We start from the raw sequence: 24,012 nt of genomic DNA, 5'->3' as shown, positions 1-24,012 counted from the left end.
GCGATGTGTGCGTCTGCTGTTTTTACAAATGCGTTTCAATTTTATTTCGTTTTAAATAAGGACTAAATTGGTCCAAAAAATCACTGTTTTGCGGGCACAGATCTTTGACAAGACGGTAATACGGTTTAAGAGGGGTGCACAGATCTGTGTCAAAACGTTCGAAGGGTGTTCAAATTACACAAAAAAATGTTAACATTGGTTTGTCGTACCTTATCACGCCTTGCAACCCTTGGTCCGACTCTGGCAACTCTTCTACTCTGTATACTGTATCCTCAGTAGACTCGGTGGCTTCGTTTCTATCTCTTACACTCTCTTCTGGATCTGTGCTGTCCGAGAACAGAACGAAGAGCACCTGGCTGTTCTGGTTGATGTGTTTTATTTGGTGGAGGTCTAAGCAATTCTGGAATGTTCCAATGTGGGTATTAGCGTATTACTATCAGAAGAACATCAGTCTTTTTTCAGAGCAACACAATGATCTACTGCGACACTAAGCAGTTTATTTTTTTAATAGCTTTTTTTATGGATGATAATGTAATGGCGCACCCTAATAGTTGACACTGGCGGAGCACCAGTGGAGGATGATAAGATGAGCACAAGGTCAGGTCAGTTAGTACATCGCATTTAGCCCATCATGACAAATTCACCAGGAATATATCATGAGGGCTCCCAGAGGGAACAGGGTAGACTTGAACCTGACATGGTACATTGCTAGCAATTGGGTTAATACACGACGGTAGACTTGAACCTGACATGGTACATTGCTAGCAATTGGGTTAATACACGATGGTTTCCAGGGTGAATTGCGTGTAGTTCAATCTGACATGGGACCTAGCTAATGACGGGGTCAACAGTCCATATTACTATTGCTAGCAATGGGGTTAATACACGATGGTTTCCAGGGTGAATTGTGTGGAGTTCAATCTGACATGGGACCTAGCTAGTGATGGGTCAACAGTTACTATTGCCATGGGGTTATTACTAATTGACATGGGACCTAGCTAGTGACGGGGTCAACAGTCCATATTACTATTGCTAGCAATGGGGTTAATACACGATGGTTTCCAGGGTGAATTGTATGTGGTTCAATCTGACATGGGAGCTAGCTAATGATGGGTCAACAGTCCATATTACTATTGCTAGCAATGGGGTTAATACACGATGGTTTCCAGGGTGAATTGTGTGGAGTTCAATCTGACATGGGACCTAGCTAGTGATGGGTCAACAGTCCATATTACTATTGCTAGCAATGGGGTTAATATACGATGGTTTCCAGGGTGAATTGCGTGTAGTTCAATCTGACATGGGACCTAGCTAGTGATGGGTCAACAGTCCATATTACTATTGCTAGCAATGGGGTTAATATACGATGGTTTCCAGGGTGAATTGCGTGTAGTTCAATCTGACATGGGACCTAGCTAATGACGGGGTCAACAGTCCATATTACTATTGCTAGCAATGGGGTTAATACACGATGGTTTCCAGGGTGAATTGCGTGTAGTTCAATCTGACATGGGACCTAGCTAGTGACGGGGTCAACAGTCCATATTACTATTGCCAGCAATGGGGTTAATACACGATGGTTTCCAGGGTGAATTGCGTGTAGTTCAATCTGACATGGGACCTAGCTAGTGACGGGGTCAACAGTCCATATTACTATTGCTAGCAATGGGGTTAATACACGATGGTTTCCAGGGTGAATTGTGTGTAGTTCAATCTGACATGGGAGCTAGCTAGTGATGGGTCAACAGTCCATATTACTATTGCCAGCAATGGGGTTAATACACGATGGTTTCCAGGGTGAATTGTGTGTTCAATCTCACATGGGACCTTCAAACAGTCCAAATTACTATTGACATGGGGTTAATACACGAAGGTTTTCAAGGTTATTTGCGTGTAGTTCAATCTGACATGGGATAGCTAGTGACAACAGTCCATATTACTATTGCCAGCAATGGGGTTAATACACGATGGTTTCCAGGGTGAATTGTGTGTAGTTCAATCTGACATGGGAGCTAGCTAGTGATGGGGTCAGCAGTCCATATTACTAACAGTTCCTTTCCCCCATGTTTTTCATCCAATATATATATATATATATGTATATATATATTGAGCTCTATACATCTGTGACACGCATATTTATCTGTCACGGTATTTAAAATCTGTTTATCTCTTATAGGATTAAAGAAAATTAACTTATAAGTTTCCTATTTCGGACGAAATAGGAAACTTATAAGGACGAAATAGGTCGCCCTAACGAGATGGGGCTTGTCCTACACCATTTACAGAGCGAGCCAACGCCGGAGTCGCGATAAAATGGTAACAACCTCGGGACTCCAGCAATATCGCTCGTAGGTACACCGTGTTATTTTTCATGGGTAAGGGATACATCCCCTCACTATCCCTCCTGCGAGGGAGTTGTTTTTGTGATGATGTTTCCATGACGATGATGTTATAGAAGTTTCAAGAAAATTAAAAAAATTGTACAAACCTCAGCTGAGAAGACTGCAGCATCCCCGCCTCCCTCCAAAACCGTCTCCTGATCCCGCGCAACAGTCTTATCACTACTACTCGTTACGTTGTACAAATTGAACGTATTCCAAAAGTCCTCCTCACTTCGCGACGTCATCATAGAGCTGGGCATGAAGCTCTCACTGAAAACACTCTTCCCTATCTTGTCTATGGCGTACAAGTAGACCGGGTTAAAATTCTTTAGTATCACATGCCGCTTCGAGTACAGTTCGGAGTGGATTTCCTTTAAAGTTTGAAGATTGGACCCGCCCGGGTCGAGGATATCCGGGGGAACGATGATCCGGAGGCCGTCTTTGAGGAATGAATTGTTCAGTTCCACTTCTAGCATGGTGGCCTGGTCGGTTTGGTCTTGACGGAGGAGATCCTGAGAGACAGATGGTATCTTAAATATGATGTAGAACAGGTTTTGCCGTTTGTTTGTTTGTTTGAATTATTGAAGATAACTCAAAAACTACTGGTCTTTTGTAAGACTATCGAACTAAGAAAAAAAAATTCAACACATAAACAAGTTTGAAGTTTGTAATTTAAAATTTTCAAACTTTTTACTAAATACATATAAAAGTGTATATAAAAATATAATTTATAAAAAATATCTGTGTGCCTGTTTGTTCTTACTCATCTCTAAAACGGCTGGGTCGATTTTGACGGGACTTTGACTCGGAGATATCTAATCTTACAAGGAGTAACATAGACCACTTTAATTTCAGATATTTTAATGTGTTCACTAAAAAAAAAAGCGGGTAACTTCTAGTCAATAAAATTATTAAAAAAAGCTTTACGTAGAAAAAAAACAGTCGAAATAAGAATACCCTCATTTTTTGAAATCGGTTTAAAAAGGCTAAAAACTATGTACTTCTAGGTATGTAGAATATGTCATGGCCTCTTCAAGTCAATAAAATAAAACAAGCTTTACGTAGAAAAAAACAATCAAAATGAGAATCCTCTCTTTTTGAAGTTGGTTAAAAAAGGCGAAAACTATATACCTCTATAGGCTAAAATTCTATACCTCTATAGGTAGAGTATCCCACGGTCTCTTGTTGCATTCCAACTCCTCAACAAGTTCAAACTCAGAGTTCCCGAGCGTGAGATGCACTTGTGTCGAACTTCCATACTGGATTCGTAGCTGTAATAAGGCAGAATGCACCATTATTATAAATAAACTAGCTGTCCCGGCAAACGTTGTTTTGCCATATAAATTAATAACGCTATAAAAAAATAGGGGTTGATGATAGAAGGGTGAAAATTTAGGATGGTTTGTTGTATCATAAAAAAATAGAAACTAAAAATATTGTCTAAAAAATAAAAAAAAATTAGGGGTGGACTATCCCCAACATTTAGGGGGATGAAAAATAGATGTTGGCCGATTCTCAGACTTACTCAATACGCTCACAAAATTTCATGAGAATCGGTCGAGTCGTTTCGATTATGGGAACGAAAACTGTGACACGAGAATTTTATATATAAGTAATAAGAAAGATATTTTGTTCAGGTTACGAACACTGATTAGACTTTTTGCTTTTGCAATAGCATATGCTGGTGGTCATTCTATTCTCCCAAATTTGAATTTAAATGAATCTGCATTATTGTAAACATGTACAACATTTATTTGCACAGAATACGAGCTGAGTTTCTTGTCAGTTCTTCTCATCTCGAAATCATTCCGAACTGACGGTAGATTTGACATATCATAAGAGTCTGTAATAGATCTACATGAATAAAGATATTTTGAATTTGAATTGGAATTCTTAGGAGCGATAGTTTTTATCTCAGGATATGATGTAAACTTTCCAAAGGAGATATTTCGCTTATGCATGAGTGGGTTACAATCACATCGGATGTGAAGTGACATTTACTGTTCTGCTCGACAAATACTGTAGATTGTTGTTAAGTTGATTTTGCCAGTGTTTCTTCAATTTGCAGTGTCCAGTGAGGGCCCTAGTCATGATGCATATTGTTTTTACTCAATAGCAATAGTTTATCGGAGTATTGATTCCCTTTGTTATTAACTATCTCCATAGTTGCCAGTTACCACCTACCATCAGATTTTTTTCTATTATTATTCCATCCTGAATTAACCATTACTGAAATTTCCTTAACAGCTTATCCAGACACTAATTTCTCATAATCTCCTAACACAGCTGATCAGAGCTGTGTTCCAGACCCTTACCCATCGACAGCCTCTTGGTGTTGGATCCGGAAGCAGCTGTCTCCCCAGCAGGCAGTGCAGTAATCGGGCCCTCGCTGATGGGCTGGTCCCGAAAATGATGAGCGCTGTAGAACGAGCCGACAGGTTGCCGATTTCTTGGACAGTTACTGATATATCGGGGTCTGAAAAAAAATCAGAATAATATATATAAAAAAAATTTAAAAAATTTGGTGTCTGAAAAAAGTCAGGTAAATCGTGATAAAAAAAGAAAGGAAATTGAAAAACTTGAGATACCGAATCATAATTTGTACACAGTATAAAATTATAATTACGAAGTCACTGGGGTTTATTTATACTTCAATACCAATATTTTTTAAATTTAAGTACGCTGCGTATCCCGTGCAAGCTGCGAGTGCGTGCAGCGTCGCGGGACGCAGCCACTACACAGTACACAGTACACAGTACACAGCGCTACCTGTGGTGAGTATGTCGGCGACGTCCCGGAGCGCGCGCTGCGTGTCCCGCACCAGCCCGCGCAGGCTGCGAGTGCGAGCAGCGTCGCGGGACGCAGCCACTACACAGTACACAGTACACAGCGCTACCTGTGGTGAGTATGTCGGCGACGTCCCGGAGCGCGCGCTGCGTGTCCCGCACCAGCCCGCGCAGGCTGCGAGTGCGAGCAGCGTCGCGGGACGCAGCCACTACACAGTACACAGTACACAGCGCTACCTGTGGTGAGTATGTCGGCGACGTCCCGGAGCGCGCGCTGCGTGTCCCGCACCAGCCCGCGCAGGCTGCGAGTGCGAGCAGCGTCGCGGGACGCAGCCACTACACAGTACACAGTACACAGCGCTACCTGTGGTGAGTATGTCGGCGACGTCCCGGAGCGCGCGCTGCGTGTCCCGCACCAGCCCGCGCAGGCTGCGAGTGCGAGCAGCGTCGCGGGACGCAGCCACTACACAGTACACAGTACACAGCGCTACCTGTGGTGAGGATGTCGGCGACGTCCCGCAGCGCGCGCGCTGCGTGTCCCGCACCAGCCCGCGCAGGCTGCGAGTGCGAGCAGCGTCGCGGGACGCAGTCACTACACAGTACACAGTACACAGCGCTACCTGTGGTGAGTATGTCGGCGACGTCCCGGAGCGCGCGCTGCGTGTCCCGCACCAGCCCGCGCAGGCTGCGAGTGCGAGCAGCGTCGCGGGACGCAGCCACTACACAGTACACAGTACACAGCGCTACCTGTGGTGAGTATGTCGGCGACGTCCCGCAGCGCGCGCTGCGTGTCCCGCACCAGCCCGCGCAGGCTGCGAGTGCGAGCAGCGTCGCGGGACGCAGCCACTACACAGTACACAGTACACAGCGCTACCTGTGGTGAGGATGTCGGCGACGTCCCGCAGCGCGCGCTGCGTGTCCCGCACCAGCCCGCGCAGGCTGCGAGTGCGAGCAGCGTCGCGGGACGCAGCCACTACACAGTACACAGTACACAGCGCTACCTGTGGTGAGTATGTCGGCGACGTCCCGCAGCGCGCGCTGCGTGTCCCGCACCAGCCCGCGCAGGCTGCGAGTGCGAGCAGCGTCGCGGGACGCAGCCACTACACAGTACACAGTACACAGCGCTACCTGTGGTGAGTATGTCGGCGACGTCCCGGAGCGCGCGCTGCGTGTCCCGCACCAGCCCGCGCAGGCTGCGAGTGCGAGCAGCGTCGCGGGACGCAGCCACTACACAGTACACAGTACACAGCGCTACCTGTGGTGAGGATGTCGGCGAGGGCGTCCCGCAGCGCGCGCTGCGTGTCCCGCACCAGCCCGCGCAGGCTGCGAGTGCGAGCAGCGTCGCGGGACGCAGCCACTACACAGTACACAGTACACAGCGCTACCTGTGGTGAGGATGTCGGCGACGTCCCGCAGCGCGCGCTGCGTGTCCCGCACCAGCCCGCGCAGGCTGCGAGTGCGAGCAGCGTCGCGGGACGCAGCCACTACACAGTACACAGTACACAGCGCTACCTGTGGTGAGTATGTCGGCGACGTCCCGCAGCGCGCGCTGCGTGTCCCGCACCAGCCCGCGCAGGCTGCGAGTGCGAGCAGCGTCGCGGGACGCAGCCACTACACAGTACACAGTACACAGCGCTACCTGTGGTGAGGATGTCGGCGACGTCCCGCAGCGCGCGCTGCGTGTCCCGCACCAGCCCGCGCAGGCTGCGAGTGCGAGCAGCGTCGCGGGACGCAGCCACTACACAGTACACAGTACACAGCGCTACCTGTGGTGAGGATGTCGGCGACGTCCCGCAGCGCGCGCTGCGTGTCCCGCACCAGCCCGCGCAGGCTGCGAGTGCGAGCAGCGTCGCGGGACGCAGCCACTACACAGTACACAGTACACAGCGCTACCTGTGGTGAGTATGTCGGCGACGTCCCGGAGCGCGCGCTGCGTGTCCCGCACCAGCCCGCGCAGGCTGCGAGTGCGAGCAGCGTCGCGGGACGCAGCCACTACACAGTACACAGTACACAGCGCTACCTGTGGTGAGTATGTCGGCGACGTCCCGGAGCGCGCGCTGCGTGTCCCGCACCAGCCCGCGCAGGCTGCGAGTGCGAGCAGCGTCGCGGGACGCAGCCACTACACAGTACACAGTACACAGCGCTACCTGTGGTGAGTATGTCGGCGACGTCCCGCAGCGCGCGCTGCGTGTCCCGCACCAGCCCGCGCAGGCTGCGAGTGCGAGCAGCGTCGCGGGACGCAGCCACTACACAGTACACAGTACACAGCGCTACCTGTGGTGAGTATGTCGGCGACGTCCCGGAGCGCGCGCTGCGTGTCCCGCACCAGCCCGCGCAGGCTGCGAGTGCGAGCAGCGTCGCGGGACGCAGCCACTACACAGTACACAGTACACAGCGCTACCTGTGGTGAGGATGTCGGCGACGTCCCGGAGCGCGCGCTGCGTGTCCCGCACCAGCCCGCGCAGGCTGCGAGTGCGAGCAGCGTCGCGGGACGCAGCCACTACACAGTACACAGTACACAGCGCTACCTGTGGTGAGGATGTCGGCGACGTCCCGCAGCGCGCGCTGCGTGTCCCGCACCAGCCCGCGCAGGCTGCGAGTGCGAGCCGCCAGCCGCCGCGACCACACGCAGCCGCCCGCCATCGCGGGGTCTTACCACGGGGGCCGCCCACATGCGACGATGATTCCTTCTGGAAATAAAAAAAAAATAACATCATTAATTTTTTTTTTATTTTGTATTTAAAAATATTTAAGATTTATTTTTGTATTCCTTTATGTACACAACTGCAAATGTACTTATAACGTTAACAGAATGTTGGAGGGAACTGACTTTCGTGGCACAGGTTCACCTATATCGAAAGCCAGAGCTAACTGTATTTATCTGTACCATACAGTTATGAATAGAGATTATTATTCAAATACAAATTCAAAATATCTTTATTCATGTAGGTCTATTACAGACTTTTATGATATGTCAAATCTACCGTCAGTTCGGAATGATTTCGAGATGAGAAGAACTGACAAAAAACTCAGCTCGTATTTTTTTTTAATGTTGTACATATTTACAATAATACTATTTCATTTAAATTCAAATTTGCATTTTTGTCGCAATTTCTCAGCTTTTGCTGTTTTTTTTCACACTTACGGGCCAAAACCAAGTAAGTGCAGTATGTGTGTGTATGTGTGAGTGTGTGCGTGTATGTATGAGCGTGTGTGTATTATGTGACTGGTGTTATTATTATTATTATTATTATTATTATCATCACTATCGTCTCACTCTCTCAGCTTTTATTTATATTATTAATGTTTTAAGTTCTGAATAAAAACCAGGTTATTACGAGTTCAGTTTCGTTTACAAACATTTTATAAATCCATTTCAGTTCAAATTTGTGTAAAAAAGTCTGAGTGAGTTAAGCCCCCCCCCCCCCCTTTACCCCTTCAAAAAAGTCCCAAACCTTGCGTCGTATCCATTGTAGCAATCAACTAGAAATAGAAATAATCTTTATTCAAATAAACTCATATATTTATTCTACCATTCATTCGGAATGCAGATTCATCACAAGAAGAATGAGCAAGAAACTTGTGTGTTGCTATTTTTAATAGAACAATATCGTGGAATTTAACGTTATGTTTTTTAAAATTTTAAGAACTAAAAAATATTTAGTGCATCTTAATTTATTCGTTCCATTTGGTACAGATAGGTTCAAACTAATACATTTATATCCTGCATCATCCCTTATTTTATTCCCATGATACAAAATGTTTAAGTCTTCATCATAGTAGCTCCAATCTTTAATTTCAGTTCAATCACTCGAAAATCTAAGAAGATTTATACATCATCCTCTATACCCTATATATAGGAGATGAAAGATGAAAAAATCGAATCGACCACCGTGTATAATATATATGATTTTTTTTTGTAAATACATACATATATACACCCAGACCGATACAAACATTCATACACATGTCTTATCGTTAACACAATCTACAAACAATTATTTACGCATGAATACAAATGTTTGTCCGTGCGTGTAGGAAACGTGGAATTAGCGTGTCTCTGTCTAACAACCGTCAATTTGCATCTTGCTATCCACCGCCTCGTAAATATATGAAAATTGCAGGTATTCTCCACACATTCTTTTTTTTTATGGTGATAATGGACAAGCGTCCGCCTGCGCAACGGTTTACGCTGGCGGAGTCACAAATGATTCATGAGCATGAAGTCAGATCAGTTAGCCCAACGTGACAAATTCACCGGGAATTTATCACGACGGTTTCCAGGTGAACCGCGTGGAGGTCGACCTGACTGGTACATTGCTAGCAATGGGGTCATGAGTCCACATTACTAACAATCCCCTTCCCCCAATATTAGTACTAATTTGATAATGGTACTCTACCATCACTGGCTGTCCCGGCAAACGTTGTTTTGTCATATAAATTAATAACGCTATAAAAGAATAGGGGTTGGTGATGGAAGGGTGAAAATTTAGGGTTATAAGTATTTTTTGAAGACATAAAAAAAATTGCCCAAAAAATAAAAAATAAAATATATGTGTGGACAACCTTTATCACTTAGGGGTATGAAAAATGAGAAAGTAGCCGATTCTCAGACCTACTGAATATGCATATAAAAATTTCATAAAAATCGGTCAAGTCGTTTCAAAGGAGTATGGTAACTAACATTGTGACACGAGAATTTTATATATATAATATATGTAACTCAAAAGTGACGTAGTGATCTATCAACGCACAGCCCAAACTATTGGACGGATCAGGCTGAAATTTGGCATGCAGGTATATGTTATGACGTAGGCATCCGCTAAGAAAGGATTTTGATTAATTCTACCCCCAAAGGGATAAAATAGGGGATGAAACTTTGTATGAAACTTTGTCAATTTTAAACCGATCGGGCTGAGACTTTGCATGCATAAAGCTATTATGACGTAGGCATCTCCTAAGAAAGGATTTTGTTAAATTCCACCCCTAAGGGGATAAATTAACGCGAGCGAAGCCGCGGGCAAAAGCTAGTATAAGATAAAGAGGTAGGTACATGTGGTAGAGTTACGAATGCTCAGATAGATGTGAGGGATTATTTTTAATGGAGGAGAATGAAATGGATATGGATAAAATAAGAACTGAAGAAGTACTGCAAAGGGTTAAAGAAAAGAGATCTTAAACATTATTGAGAATAGGTGTGGAAAAATGTTGGGGCACTTGATACGACAGGACGAAGTAGCTGTACCCGCAACTTCGTCTGCGTGGAATTTAACTTTACTTTTCTAAAATAAAAGTAGCTTATGTTACTCCTTATTACAACAGTTACCTGCCAAAAAAAGTCCCGTCAAAATCGGTCCAGCCATTTCAGAGATTAGAACAGACTGACAGACAAAAATTGTAAAAAAATATATTTTTGTGCACATACCGTATTTATATTCATATGCATGTAGTAGAAACGGTTATTTCAATATTACAAACAGACACTCCAATTTTATTTATATGTATAGGTATATAAAGTATCGAAGGAAAAATAGATGGAAAGAGAGGAAGGGGAAGACCAAGACACAGCTATATCAAGCAGAATAAAGAAAAAGATGGAGTCGTGTTGAATCAATAACTAAAAGAATTGATGGAAGATTCATGTAGATCTATTACAGACTTATGATATGTCAAGTGACGGTCACTTCGGAATGATTTCGAGATGAGAAGAACTGACAAGAAACTCAGCTCGTATTTTTTTCTAATGTTGTACATATTAATAGAATAGAATAGAATTTTTCTTAACTCGTTTTTACAGTAATAACATAAGAAATACAAGAATAATTTACACATTAAAAAACGGAGTCAATGTGGACCACAACTCAGCATAATGCTGGAAATAGTTTCCAGCGCTGATTAACAGTAATACTATTTTATTTAAATACCAGCTTGTATTCTATTCAAACAAATGTTATACATATTTACAATTATACATATTCATATCTATATTACAATGATATCTTTTGTCTATAAATTAGCAGACGAATTCGCGGGAAAAAGCCAGTATTAGTACAGATGACAAGTGTTCTTTATCAGAATCATGGAGAAAGGTTAACGCATCCTGTATTAGATAATGATGTTGAATTAGAATGTTTGTTTACAAATGAGACACTAATTACGTGTGGCAGCCGGTGAATTGAAATAGAAATAGAAATAATCTTCATTCAAATGAAGTTCTGGAGTAAAGAAAATCCCCTCTGATCGATCCCCCGTCCAATTCAAACGGGGATCGTATTCATGAGTATGTTTGTATCGATCTGGGTATTTACCATGTATAATGACATATTGTAAATTAAATAATGTAAATTTAATATTGTAATGGGTGAAAACTGTGATCGGTACAGCCTATGCTGTAAATAATATAATTAACGTAGTGGAGTAACCTGAAACAGTCATGCTCGCTGAAACTTGCCGAGGTTCGAACCCCATAGTGGTGCCCTCAGACTAAAGTCATATCCGTCAGGCACTATTATTTGAAAAAATTACGAGCTGAGTTTCTTGTCAGTTCTTCTCATCTCGATATCATTCCGAACTGACGGTAGATTTGACATATCATAAGAGTCTGTAATAGACCTACATGAATAAAGATATTTTGAATTTTGAATTTTGAATAATATTTAGATGGAAATTACGACGGTTTGAAGAGAGGTTCTTCAGCTGTTCCATAAGTCCTTCCGCGGGTTTGGAGTGTCATCTGCACTCGCCCCCTAACGTCCAGTGAAGCTGTAAAGGCCAGCTGCGGCCAACAGCATTGGAGTAGTCCGAAAAAAAATGATTGTATATTATAGTACAGTTTGTTTTTTTAATCTCGGAGGCTAAATTAGCAGATAAGCAAGGCAAGCGGCAATCAACATAGAAACCGCTACGCACTCATTCTTTGTTCAATTGTAGCTGTGACGTGGTCGAGTGGAATGAGTAGTCATGCTCACTAAAATGTCCAGACATGTGGCGGCGTGGTGGGCCGGGTCATTGGGCTCCCTAAAATATGGTCGAGCGCAGTGATGGCTGGCTCATCCGTCATACTCGTGAACGAGTGCTGCTTGTAGGGACTGGTCTGCTCTTATCACTATGACTGATTTAATCTTATTGTATATTTATATTTGACTCAAAAAAATTCGTGCTGGTTGGTAGTTTGTATTCACACGTTTCGACTTGTAAATGTAAACTTACAAGGATTATTTAAAAGAGCAACACGCAAGTTTCTTGCTCGTTCTTCTTGTGATGAGACAGCTTTCCGAACGAGCGGTAGATTAAAAAAAATGTAATGACTATTCAAAAGTGCTTCAATGTAAGTTTATTTGAATAAATGAGTTTCTATTCTATTCTATTCAATCAGATAACATTGTCAGCGCTTATACTTATAGAACAAAAAAATGCTTATAGTATACCAATAATCTAATAATAATCTCAGTACAATTCACACAGCGTCATCTAGACCCAAGTTAAACTAGCTACAGCTTGTGCTATAGAGGTACTAGATAACTGATACAAATATATAGATATACATAGAAAACAGCCAGACTGATAGAACCAATAATACTTATGAATACAAATGTTTATGCCATGCGAATTGAACCCGCGAAAAAAATTATCTAGGTATTTATATCAGTCGTCTAGTACCTAATACAAGCTCTGCTTAGCTTGGTACTAGATGGCGCTGTGTGAATAGTCCAGGGGTATAATTATAACTTTTAAAAGAACCGCCCCTTTCTCCCCCGCTCCAAACCCCCGTAATTTGTAAAAAATATCTTATCGACAGTTTGATGTAATTGGTTCACTATTAATAAGTTGAGATAGACACTCTTATCTCTTATCTATAGTGATTACGTCTATGTAATAATGATTATCTATAATGTATGTCTATCCAAATCTAAACATATTAAAAATGACTACGAATTTCATAAAAAAAACACATCTAGGTACACCATATAAATAAATAAACTTGAAATTTGAACTTGAATTTCAAATTAACAGTTTTTCATTAAATGCATAGAATAGAATAGAATAGAAAATCATTTATTCAAATAAACTTACATTGAAGCACTTTTGAATAGTCGTTACATTTTTTAATCTACCGCTCGTGATAAAGCTGTCTCATCACAAGAAGAACGAGCAAGAAACTTGCGTGTTGCTCTTTTAAATAATTTTATTATTACTTTACATTTTTAAGTTTAAGTGTGTGAATACAAACCACCAATTAGCACTAATTCAATTAAATACTCAAATAGAAAAAATATTGAATATATACCAACCAAGAAATCAGTCATAGTGATTAGAGCAGACCAGTCCCTACAAGCAGCACCCGTTCACGAGTATGACGGATGAGCCAGCCATCACTGCGCTCGACCATATTTTAGGGAGCCCAATGACCCGGCCCACCACGCCGCCACAAGTCTGGACATTTTAGTGAGCATGACTACTCAAACTACAAAACATATTACTCACAGATAGTCAAATTTCATTTTTGTTTATACCTAACAAGCTGTAAACGCAAACAAAGTCGGTTGTCCAAGTCCAAGACAACTGCTCGTTCGGTTTTCTTCGGTCAGTCGCCTGGGCCCTTGTGTGGATGATAATTACTTTTTTTTATCGATGATAATGGAATGGCACTCCCTGCGCTAACGGTTTACGCTGGTGGGGCACCAGTGTCGGATAAGATGAGCATAAGGTCAGGTCACTTAGCACATCGTGACAAATTTGTCAAGAATTTATCACGATGGTTTCCAGGAGGTACCGCGTGGATGGCAACCTGACATGGTACATTGCTAACAATAAGATCATATTTGACGACCTGGGTGGTCTAGCACACCGCTTTACGACCTATAGCCGCGGGTTTGATTCCTCGCACGGCACAAACATTTGTATTCATGAGTATGATTGTTTGTATCGGTTTGGGTGTTCTCTATGTATAATATGTATTTATTTACAAAAAAAATCTATGTATCAGTTATCTAGTACCCATAACACAAGGTTTAGCTAGCTTAACTTGGGTCTAGATGGCGCTGTGTGAATTGTCCTGAGATTATTATTATTATCATCAGTCCACATTACTAACAATTCTCTTTCCCTCGGTATAAAGTTGTTAAATAGGTCATGGTCGCCAGTCGATGCGAAAATAAAATAATCTTAGTGAAAGAGTCATTGAAAAATATATTAATTATTTTGTTTTGCATCCTTCTAGAGGTATTTGTCCTGGGGTTATCATTTGTAACCTTATTGCTACTTGTCGCTAAGTTGATAATGCTCTGCCATAAATAAAATTATGACAGTAACTTCCTATATCATTACAATAGAAATAGAAATAATCTTTATTCGAATAAACTTAATATAAGCAATTTCGATTAGTCCTATTTTTTATTCTACCGCTCATTCGGATCGCAGACTCATCGCAAGAATAATGAGCAAGAAACTTACGTTTTGCTCTTTTAAAGCACAGTTGTAAGTAACAAAACTTGTTGCAAGTAAATACACATTAACAAGGATTAGGCATGCGACATCACAATCTTTGTTCACATAACATTGTCAGCAATATGAATTTAAAGTTACATTGTTAAAAAACTTAACTATCATGTATGAACTCTTTAGTTTTATAGCACCTCTAACTTTTTTACAAAGAAAGTGTTTTATAAGCCATTTGAAAAGCTTTTCTGGCAGATTGAGGAAACTGTCAGTTTGTCTGTCTGTACATAGTGAAGAGCATATCCCGCGTTCTCTTCAGGAAATATTAAAGCACTCAAGAACATTTTGTTGTACTGTACGCCTACGCTATCTCAACAATTCAATACATATATAAAAAAATATATAAAGTCTAAAACAGGCAAAAATGGGTGTAGGAGCGCAGATCCTTTTACCATCAGAACCAAAAAGTCTGGCTGTTTGTTGTGAAATCGTATAAAAATCGTCTTTGTAATATATACATTTATGATATTACTACCAGAAAAAAAAACCGATTTTTTAACCGACTCCAGAAAGGAGGAGGTTCTCAATTCGCCTATATTAATAATAATAATAATAGTAATAATAATAATAAACCGAAACTTCGATTACAAACCAATGTGCTTGTCAACTGAAAAAGGTGTTACTGAAACTTAAAAAAATCTATGTAAACTACCCTTATTCTAACCCCTTTATTCGTAAAACTTTCTTCAACACAATCTATACATATAAATAAAATTGGAGTGTCTGTTTATAATGTTGAAACAATCGTTTTTTACTACATACATATGAATATAAATACGGTACATACACCAAAATATCATTTTTTACCATTTTTGTCTGTCTGTCTGTTTGTTCCGGCTAATCTCTGAAATGGCTGGACCGATTTTTTTGGGAATTTTTTTGACAGGTTGGTGATGTAATAAGGAGTAACTTAGGCTACTTGTATTTTAGAAAACATTATTTTATTCTAGACAAATAACGTTATATTCCACGCGGACGAAGTCACGGGTGCAGCTAGGAGTATATCAATTAGACACAAAAAAAGTAAGTCTCATTTAAATATAACAATTTCTTAAATGTCCAATCATAACCAATGTACAATTATTAATAGTAACTTTATAACAATGGCCTAATGTGTTTTTTATTTTGTAACAGTTTAACATACTATTATGTATCGTTAGATACAATTAGTTTCTCTACTCGGGGAAATCCTAACAGCTTCCGGTGTTGTAAACTAGTGAGCAATCATAATGTTAAACGTTTGACGGTCTGTTATTGTGTAGATACAGAACTAGTTGGTCAAATTACATTACCCGTTTATGCAACATTTTTCATAGATAGATATTTACTTTATTCACATCAATACATACACACACACATGTCAAAAAACAGTATGAATTAAAAAAAAAACACTTTCCAGCATTAAAAGATAAACTACGCGTACTTATTATGTACTAGTTGTACTCGATACTCTGTCCGCGTGGAATTTAACTTTATTTTTATAAGCCTAAGTTACTCCTTATTACATCAGCTACCTGCCAATAAAAGTCCAGTCAGAAGTGCCATCAGCATTGGCCCCTAGCATCCGATGAAGCTGTAAAGGCCAGCTGCGGCCAACTGCATTAGAGTAATTCGAAAAAAAAAGCTATTACATAAGGAGCAATACATTCTTTATAGCATAGGGGACAAACGAGCTTGCGGCTCACCTGATGATAGGTGATTACCGTCGCCTATGAGCACTTGCAACATCAGAGGACTTGCAAGTACGTTGCTAGCCTTTTAAGAAGGATTGAGCCCTTTTCTTGAAGGTTTCCATACAGTTGATGCTAAGTTACCGCCGCCCATGAGCACTCGACTTAACTGACTTGCCTCCTTTGTATTTATTTTAAATTTCATTCATTTGTTTTAAGAATAAAAATATTAATGGATGTTAAAATTCCAGTGCCCCACCAGCGTGAAGCGCACCAGCGTCAAGCGCATACCATGGGAGCACTTTTTATATCATGTTCATTTTTGACTAGAGCCCCACCAGTTTTAAGTCAAAATATTAATGGATGTTAAAATTCCAGTGCCCCACCAGCGTGAAGCGCAGGCGGGAGCACTTTTTATACATTTATCATTTTTGACTAGTGCCCCACCAGCGTCAAGCGCAGGCGGGAGCACTTTTTATACATTTATCATTTTTGACTAGTGCCCCACCAGCGTCAAGCGCAGGCGGGAGCACTTTTTATACATTTATCATTTTTGACTAGTGCCCCACCAGCGTCAAGCGCAGGCGGGAGCACTTTTTATACATTTATCATTTTTGACTAGTGCCCCACCAGCGTCAAGCGCAGGCGGGAGCACTTTTTATACATTTATCATTTTTGACTAGTGCCCCACCAGCGTCAAGCGCAGGCGGGAGCACTTTTTATACATTTATCATTTTTGACTAGTGCCCCACCAGCGTCAAGCGCAGGCCGGGAGCACTTTTTATACATTTATCATTTTTGACTAGTGCCCCACCAGCGTCAAGCGCAGGCCGGGAGCACTTTTTATACATTTATCATTTTCGACTAGTGCCCCACCAGCGTCAAGCGCAGGCCGGGAGCACTTTTTATACATTTATCATTTTTGACTAGTGCCCCACCAGCGTCAAGCGCAGGCCGGGAGCACTTTTTATACATTTATCATTTTTGACTAGTGCCCCACCAGCGTCAAGCGCAGGCCGGGAGCACTTTTTATACATTTATCATTTTTGACTAGTGCCCCACCAGCGTCAAGCGCAGGCCGGGAGCACTTTTTATACATTTATCATTTTTGACTAGTGCCCCACCAGCGTCAAGCGCAGGCCGGGAGCACTTTTTATACATTTATCATTTTTGACTAGTGCCCCACCAGCGTCAAGCGCAGGCCGGGAGCACTTTTTATACATTTATCATTTTTGACTAGTGCCCCACCAGCGTCAAGCGCAGGCCGGGAGCACTTTTTATACATTTATCATTTTTGACTAGTGCCCCACCAGCGTCAAGCGCAGGCCGGGAGCACTTTTTATACATTTATCATTTTTTACTAGTGCCCCACCAGCGTCAAGCGCAGGCCGGGAGCACTTTTTATACATTTATCATTTTTTACTAGTGCCCCACCAGCGTCAAGCGCAGGCCGGGTGCCCCACCAGCGTCAAGCGCAGGCCGGGAGCACTTTTTATACATTTATCATTTTTGACTAGTGCCCCACCAGCGTCAAGCGCAGGCCGGGAGCACTTTTTATACATTTATCATTTTTTACTAGTGCCCCACCAGCGTCAAGCGCAGGCCGGGAGCACTTTTTATACATTTATCATTTTTGACTAGTGCCCCACCAGCGTCAAGCGCAGGCCGGGAGCACTTTTTATACATTTATCATTTTTTACTAGTGCCCCACCAGCGTCAAGCGCAGGCCGGGAGCACTTTTTATACATTTATCATTTTTTACTAGTGCCCCACCAGCGTCAAGCGCAGGCCGGGAGCACTTTTTATACATTTATCATTTTTTACTAGTGCCCCACCAGCGTCAAGCGCAGGCCGGGAGCACTTTTTATACATTTATCATTTTTGACTAGTGCCCCACCAGCATCAAGCGCAGGCGGGAGCACTTTTTATACATTTATCATTTTTGACTAGTGCCCCACCAGCGTCAAGCGCAGGCCGGGAGCACTCATTTTTTAGGGACAAATAGCAGGTAGCAATTTTTATACACAATATTACTGACAGCTAATAAGAAAGAATATTATGCGTCACAAAGCAAATGGAGGAAAAATCTAAATCAATTAATACCCCTACTAATTAACTGAAACAGTAATATCTATTATAGCAGGGATAGGGCAGACCAACACGCGGCCCGCGGGGCGATGCGGTCCTTTAAACATATTTAGCTGAAAATCAGTGTTTTGCTCCTTGAGTGATTCTCCACACTGAGCTATATACCATGTTGCGGGTGAATAATAAGATGTTGTTGGTCGAGACGATGTATATTACAGATGATGATAAACTGACAATATGTACATAGAAATAATGATCTTATATAATAAATAACAATAGGAAAATGTAAGGTGGGGTGACACAGTTTAGATAAGTGTCTATGTGTGTATCTATCAGTGCCTAGTAGACAATATTGAATTTGTCTTACTAGACATTCATCATCATCATTGCCTTGCCTTTATCCCATTATTTGTGGTCGGCGCAGTATGTCATTCTCTTCCACTGCTCTCTATCGGTCGTCATATCTAAACATTTATCTTTTTTATTCATATCATCTTTCACACAAGCCATCCATCTTTTCTTTATCATTTTTTACTAGGCGTCCCCCAGCGTCAAGCGCACATCCATCCACATTCATATTATACACTTTCCATAAGACATGGTCCTCATTCCTGTCTTACTAGACATTATTAAATCCAATTATTAATCTGATGTATCTAGGTGACTGTGTCCCATAGATGTTTTAGAATAGAATAGAATAGAATATTTATTACTATCACACATCACAACACAACAATGACGATGCTCACGGCAGCATATAAGTTATTATAACATATAAATAGAAATAATAAATACAATACAAATCATTAAGAGAAAAAAAATTAAATAAAAAAAAATGCGAACTAGAAAATCAAACAAAAGATAATAATATATATAAACACATATACCAAAAACATTGATAAAAATGAAAAAAAAAAATGCGTATCCACCACTGCGGAGCATCGTCACCGAGTCACTGTGTACTGATGTGTGTGTAAGGGATGCCATGACAAAAACCACGACGCTGATTTTCAAGAGTTTTGTATTGCTGTAGCATACACATGTGAGTTTACCATTATTGAATTGTTATATTATAGGTACTTGTCATGTGATGTTATAATTGAGCCTATATGTGTGTACTAAGATACAAATAAAAATTATTATCTATTTACCTATTTATGCTAGGGGGGGAAAGGGGACAGTTAGTAATGTGGATTGATGATCTTATTGCTAGCAATGTACCATGTCAGGTTGACGTCCACGCAGTTCTCCCTGGAAATTCTTGGTGAATATGTCACGACGGGATTCTCCACACTGACCTTATACTCATCTTATCAATAATCCATGGTGCCCCGCCAGCGTAAACCGTTAGCGTAGGCGGGAGCACCTATTATCCATAAAAAAAAACATAATTTGGCGTCAAGCATTTCTAAAACTGAATTTATATTTTTAAATTTCTCCCATCTATATATTGTTACAAAATTAATTATAACAAAATGGTTTTAGAATCTATAGTGCATACTAAAACGAAACATTTTTTTCACACGAGCTACTGACTTGTCGGCGTCTCGTTCATTATCTATCTGATCATATTGAAATAACCGTTTTTTACTACAAATATGAATGTATATAAAAAAAGCGTACATACGCCAAAATAATATATTTTTACAATTTTGGTCTGTCTGTCTGTTTGTAGCGGTTAATCTCTGAAATTGGACCGATATATATTCACGAGATTTTTTTTTGAGGCAGGTAGCTGATGTAATTACAAGAAACTTAGGCTTATAAAAATAAATTTAAATTCCACGCAGACGAAGTCGCGAGTACAGCTAGTATATAATAAGAACTCGGTGCGTCTGCGCGAGTATTTGTTTTACATTAAAACTGGTACATGAAATCTTTGCTTTTTTTAATATATTTTTTATTCTAATCTTCATTACAAATACAGTTTTGTAAATTACTATTGTGCTAGTTTAGGTGCGGCCCGCCAAAAAAATTGAAAATTTTAATTGGCCCATTGAAGAAAAAGGTTGGTCACCCCTGTATTATAATATTAAACAATAATAAACACAATAAATTGAGGAAACATATTGTTGTATATATATATATATAGAGGTAAAGTTTGTAAGTATAGAAGTTCAGGGTATTTACGGGTATTGCTGTTCCAATTTTGATAATTCTTTAAATATAAGATAGACTATTCATTGAATAAGCCCAGAGACTATATATAATATCACACTATTACCAACAGTAGTGGAACTGCAATGAAAACTGCTACTTAAAATTAGGATTCTGTCAGATGTATTAGATATTCCATTTTTTTTTCTGAATAGGTACCTCCGCGGATATATATATACCATATATGATAAATTCTTGGTAAATTTGACGATGTGCTAAGTGACCTGACCTTATGCTCATCTTATCCGACACTGGTGCCCCACCAGCGTAAACCGTTAGCACAGGCGTGAGTGCCATTCCATTTTTTATTATTATTATTAAAGCTTTATTATAAAATTAATTATAACAAAATGTTAGTGCATATGTCCATATATTACAATTGTAACTAATATTTTAAGTTTTTTTATTAATTTATTTTCTTTATATATATGGTCCCATGTGGGTAAAAAAATTGCCTCCTCCAACTTGTTCCATTGAAGAAAAAGGTCCCTCTATTACAGCCACAATCATCCAATAAATTGAGGCCACTTCTTTAATGTATATATATATATATATAGAGTCGACCTAAAGTTTTTTCCTGTCGGTCCCCGCCACTTTGTTAGTTGGTAAGTTCACCTTTTGTAATTCTTTTTGTATAAGATAGACTATTCATTGACCTGCCCATTTCCATATATAATATCACACTATTAGGCCATGTTGAAGTGCATCTTTTATTTTGTCTTCTTAAAAATGACTGTGTCCCATATTTTATGTATTCCACGCGTAGCTTTAGTACATCGTGATCTCTCCATTGCGTGCTGACAGGACAGGACTTTGTTTTTAATTTTTCCATATATACCCATGTTTGGCTTGCATAAGTTAAGCATGGCAGGATGCTGGAATCCATTATTATCTTTTCCATTATCATCGATAAAAAGATATTCATTAAGTAAAGCTATCTATACATATAAATAAAATTGGAGTGTCTGTTTGTAATATTGAAATAACCGTTTTTTATTACATGCATATGAATATAAATACGGTACATACACCAGACTAACATTTTTTACAATTTTTGTCTAGTCTGTTTGTTCGGGACTTCTTTTGGCTGGTATCTGATGTAATAAGAAGTAACTTAAGTTACTTATAGAACTACTACTAGCTAGCTACTTAATAAATTATTTTTGAATTTGAATTTGAATATTCTATCCAAAGACTATTATTGTAGTACTAGTAAAGTATGCAGGTCCATACTTTTATAACTTTTTAGTTTGTTAACCGATCGTAATAAAACTATAATCATCATCTCAACCCGGAAGACGTCCACTGCTGGACATAGGCCTTCCCCAAAGATCGCCACGACGATCGGTCCTGCGCTGCTCCCATCCAAAGCCTTTCAGCGATCTTGACCAGAACTAAATAATATATTAAGAGTAACAAATAGCAAAATTCTAACAAATCTTCTTAATATTTGTTTGTTCTTTGTTTAATTGTTTGAATTTCTGGTGCAATAAAGTGTTAATAAATAAATAAGTTACTGGCAGCGTTGAGTTACTGGGTTACTCGATGTGCCACGTTGGTTTACAATGATTCTTTTTGTGATTGTTTGTATGTATAATGTATTATATATATAATGTATTATTGAAGGAGATGCGCTATCACGAGAACAGCCGTGACCAAGTTGCAGAAGATATGGAAAAACCGTAATATCACGTAGAACACTAAAATGCACTTAATGAAAACACTAGTTTTTCCAATTTTCCTTTATGGTGCAGAGACTTGGGCAGTGAGGATGCAAGAATGCAGGAAAATTGATGCCCTCGAGATGTGGTGCACCAACAAGATGGACTGACAGTATAAGAACGGCTACACAGCACTCCATGGTACAATGTTCTCAGCCAAAAACTGTACCAGGTGGAGACAAATTGTAAGGAGCTCTTTCGCCAAGGACCACAACGATACCATATCACAAAATATACCAATATGAAAGCCACGACCACTCTGCCAAGAGTGAACGACTGAAGAAGAGATAATGTATTATATAAATTTCCTACTAACACAACAAACCTATACAAAAAGTTACTTCTTAGATTAATATACACAAATGCATACAAACAGACTAGACGAATTCTCATACATTTTCCTTTTTCAATCAGCAATAATTTCAGTTACTTTATTGTTATGTCTTGATATTTCATGTTAAAAACAATATCAGAATTCTGTACAACCTGAACACTGCGACTATACATTAAGAAAACGTACTGAAGCCTTACAAATTGTGCAAATAACAGCATAACCGGTTTAACTACTTTATTTGCGTATTCCGACACGATTCTGTAAAGTTTTGAGGGTAATATGAAAACAAATTAGAAACCAACTCCAATTAGTTATTGGCGGTAAATTTTCTACAAAGTAAACTGTTGGAACACGCGAATTAAATAAGTATCTGCACCTTATTAGTATTATTGTAGTTATACGTTTGTTTTCGCTTACCTTGCAAGAGGATAAATATCAGACGAGGCTTAATAAAACTTCGGTGTACGCGAACACAGTCATAGTGAAACACAAAAGAATTTTAATGAAACACAGTCCGTGTATATTGTTTTCACTTTGCGAATACCGAATGAAAGTACAAGGAAATAAAAATAACAAACAGTGAAGTCTAGTCAAGTGGAATTCGCTTAATTTTGATGGATTGATTGAATGTACATCAACAACTATGTCAGTCAAATAGTGTCAGTTCAATGAGGAATGACAGCACTGACGTTTTATCAATGTTGTCATGATATAGTTTCTAAATAACACATCTCCAATTGTTTCGTTAATTTTAAAATACGAGTACATCAAATGTATATATATATGTAATAATTTAATAATAATTTTATAGATTGCATACTTTTAATATATAAGAATATTAAAAAACCTATTTAAAATAGTAAAATAACAAATAAAATAATTTAAAAATCTTTGCTATTTTAAAAGGCATATTATAAGAAAAGCAACTATAACATGCATATTGCATGTAGTTGTGTACAGTCGCTATTTTTTTTTTAACCTAACAATGTTTCTTTTCTGAAATATTATTTTCTTGGGAATCACTGTAAGATGATTAGCTGTTAGTCGACTGTGCCAAATTAATTGGAAATGAATCACGTTGTCCAAAAGAAGTCCAGAGGCCGACTTGTCGTTGTGTTGTCATTGTGATTCCTTACAATGTAGGGTACATACACTTGACTAGGAATGAGTCACAAGCCTTTTTTTAAGTTGGTTAATTACTTTATTTCATAATTTTTATAATATTTATAAAAAATATATAAATATCTAATGAATTATATCAGTAACATGTCTTTCTCTTAACTTTTCCTACCTAAAAGGGAAAGAGTAAAAATCAATTACTGGCAACACTTAAAACAATTATTATTTTTCTGATTAAAAGAGATCACAGACCTCTAT

At 40.0% G+C, this 24,012-nt stretch overlaps 1 protein-coding gene across 1 annotated transcript in view; it reads right to left on the bottom strand.

Annotated features, from left to right (window-relative positions):
* The window catches only part of LOC131843104 (dual serine/threonine and tyrosine protein kinase-like), a 44,612-nt gene extending 21,401 nt beyond the window's left edge, over positions 1-23,211 (bottom strand). Inside the window, exons 1-6 of the mRNA XM_059191701.1 lie at positions 23,053-23,211; positions 7,696-7,857; positions 4,697-4,857; positions 3,536-3,652; positions 2,489-2,893; positions 210-400 (exon numbers count right to left, since the gene is read on the bottom strand). Coding sequence (XP_059047684.1) covers positions 210-400; positions 2,489-2,893; positions 3,536-3,652; positions 4,697-4,857; positions 7,696-7,810 — 989 coding nt within the window. The 5' untranslated portion in view covers positions 7,811-7,857; positions 23,053-23,211. The remainder of the gene's footprint in view (positions 1-209; positions 401-2,488; positions 2,894-3,535; positions 3,653-4,696; positions 4,858-7,695; positions 7,858-23,052) is intronic.
* Positions 23,212-24,012: the final 801 nt, after the last annotated feature.

The sequence above is a fragment of the Achroia grisella genome, unplaced genomic scaffold, assembly GCF_030625045.1.
Source record: "Achroia grisella isolate CSIRO2021 unplaced genomic scaffold, CSIRO_AGI_Agris_v1 utg2786, whole genome shotgun sequence".
Classification (NCBI taxonomy): Eukaryota; Metazoa; Arthropoda; class Insecta; order Lepidoptera; family Pyralidae; genus Achroia; species Achroia grisella.
This window is presented reverse-complemented; position numbering and strand designations above follow the sequence as displayed.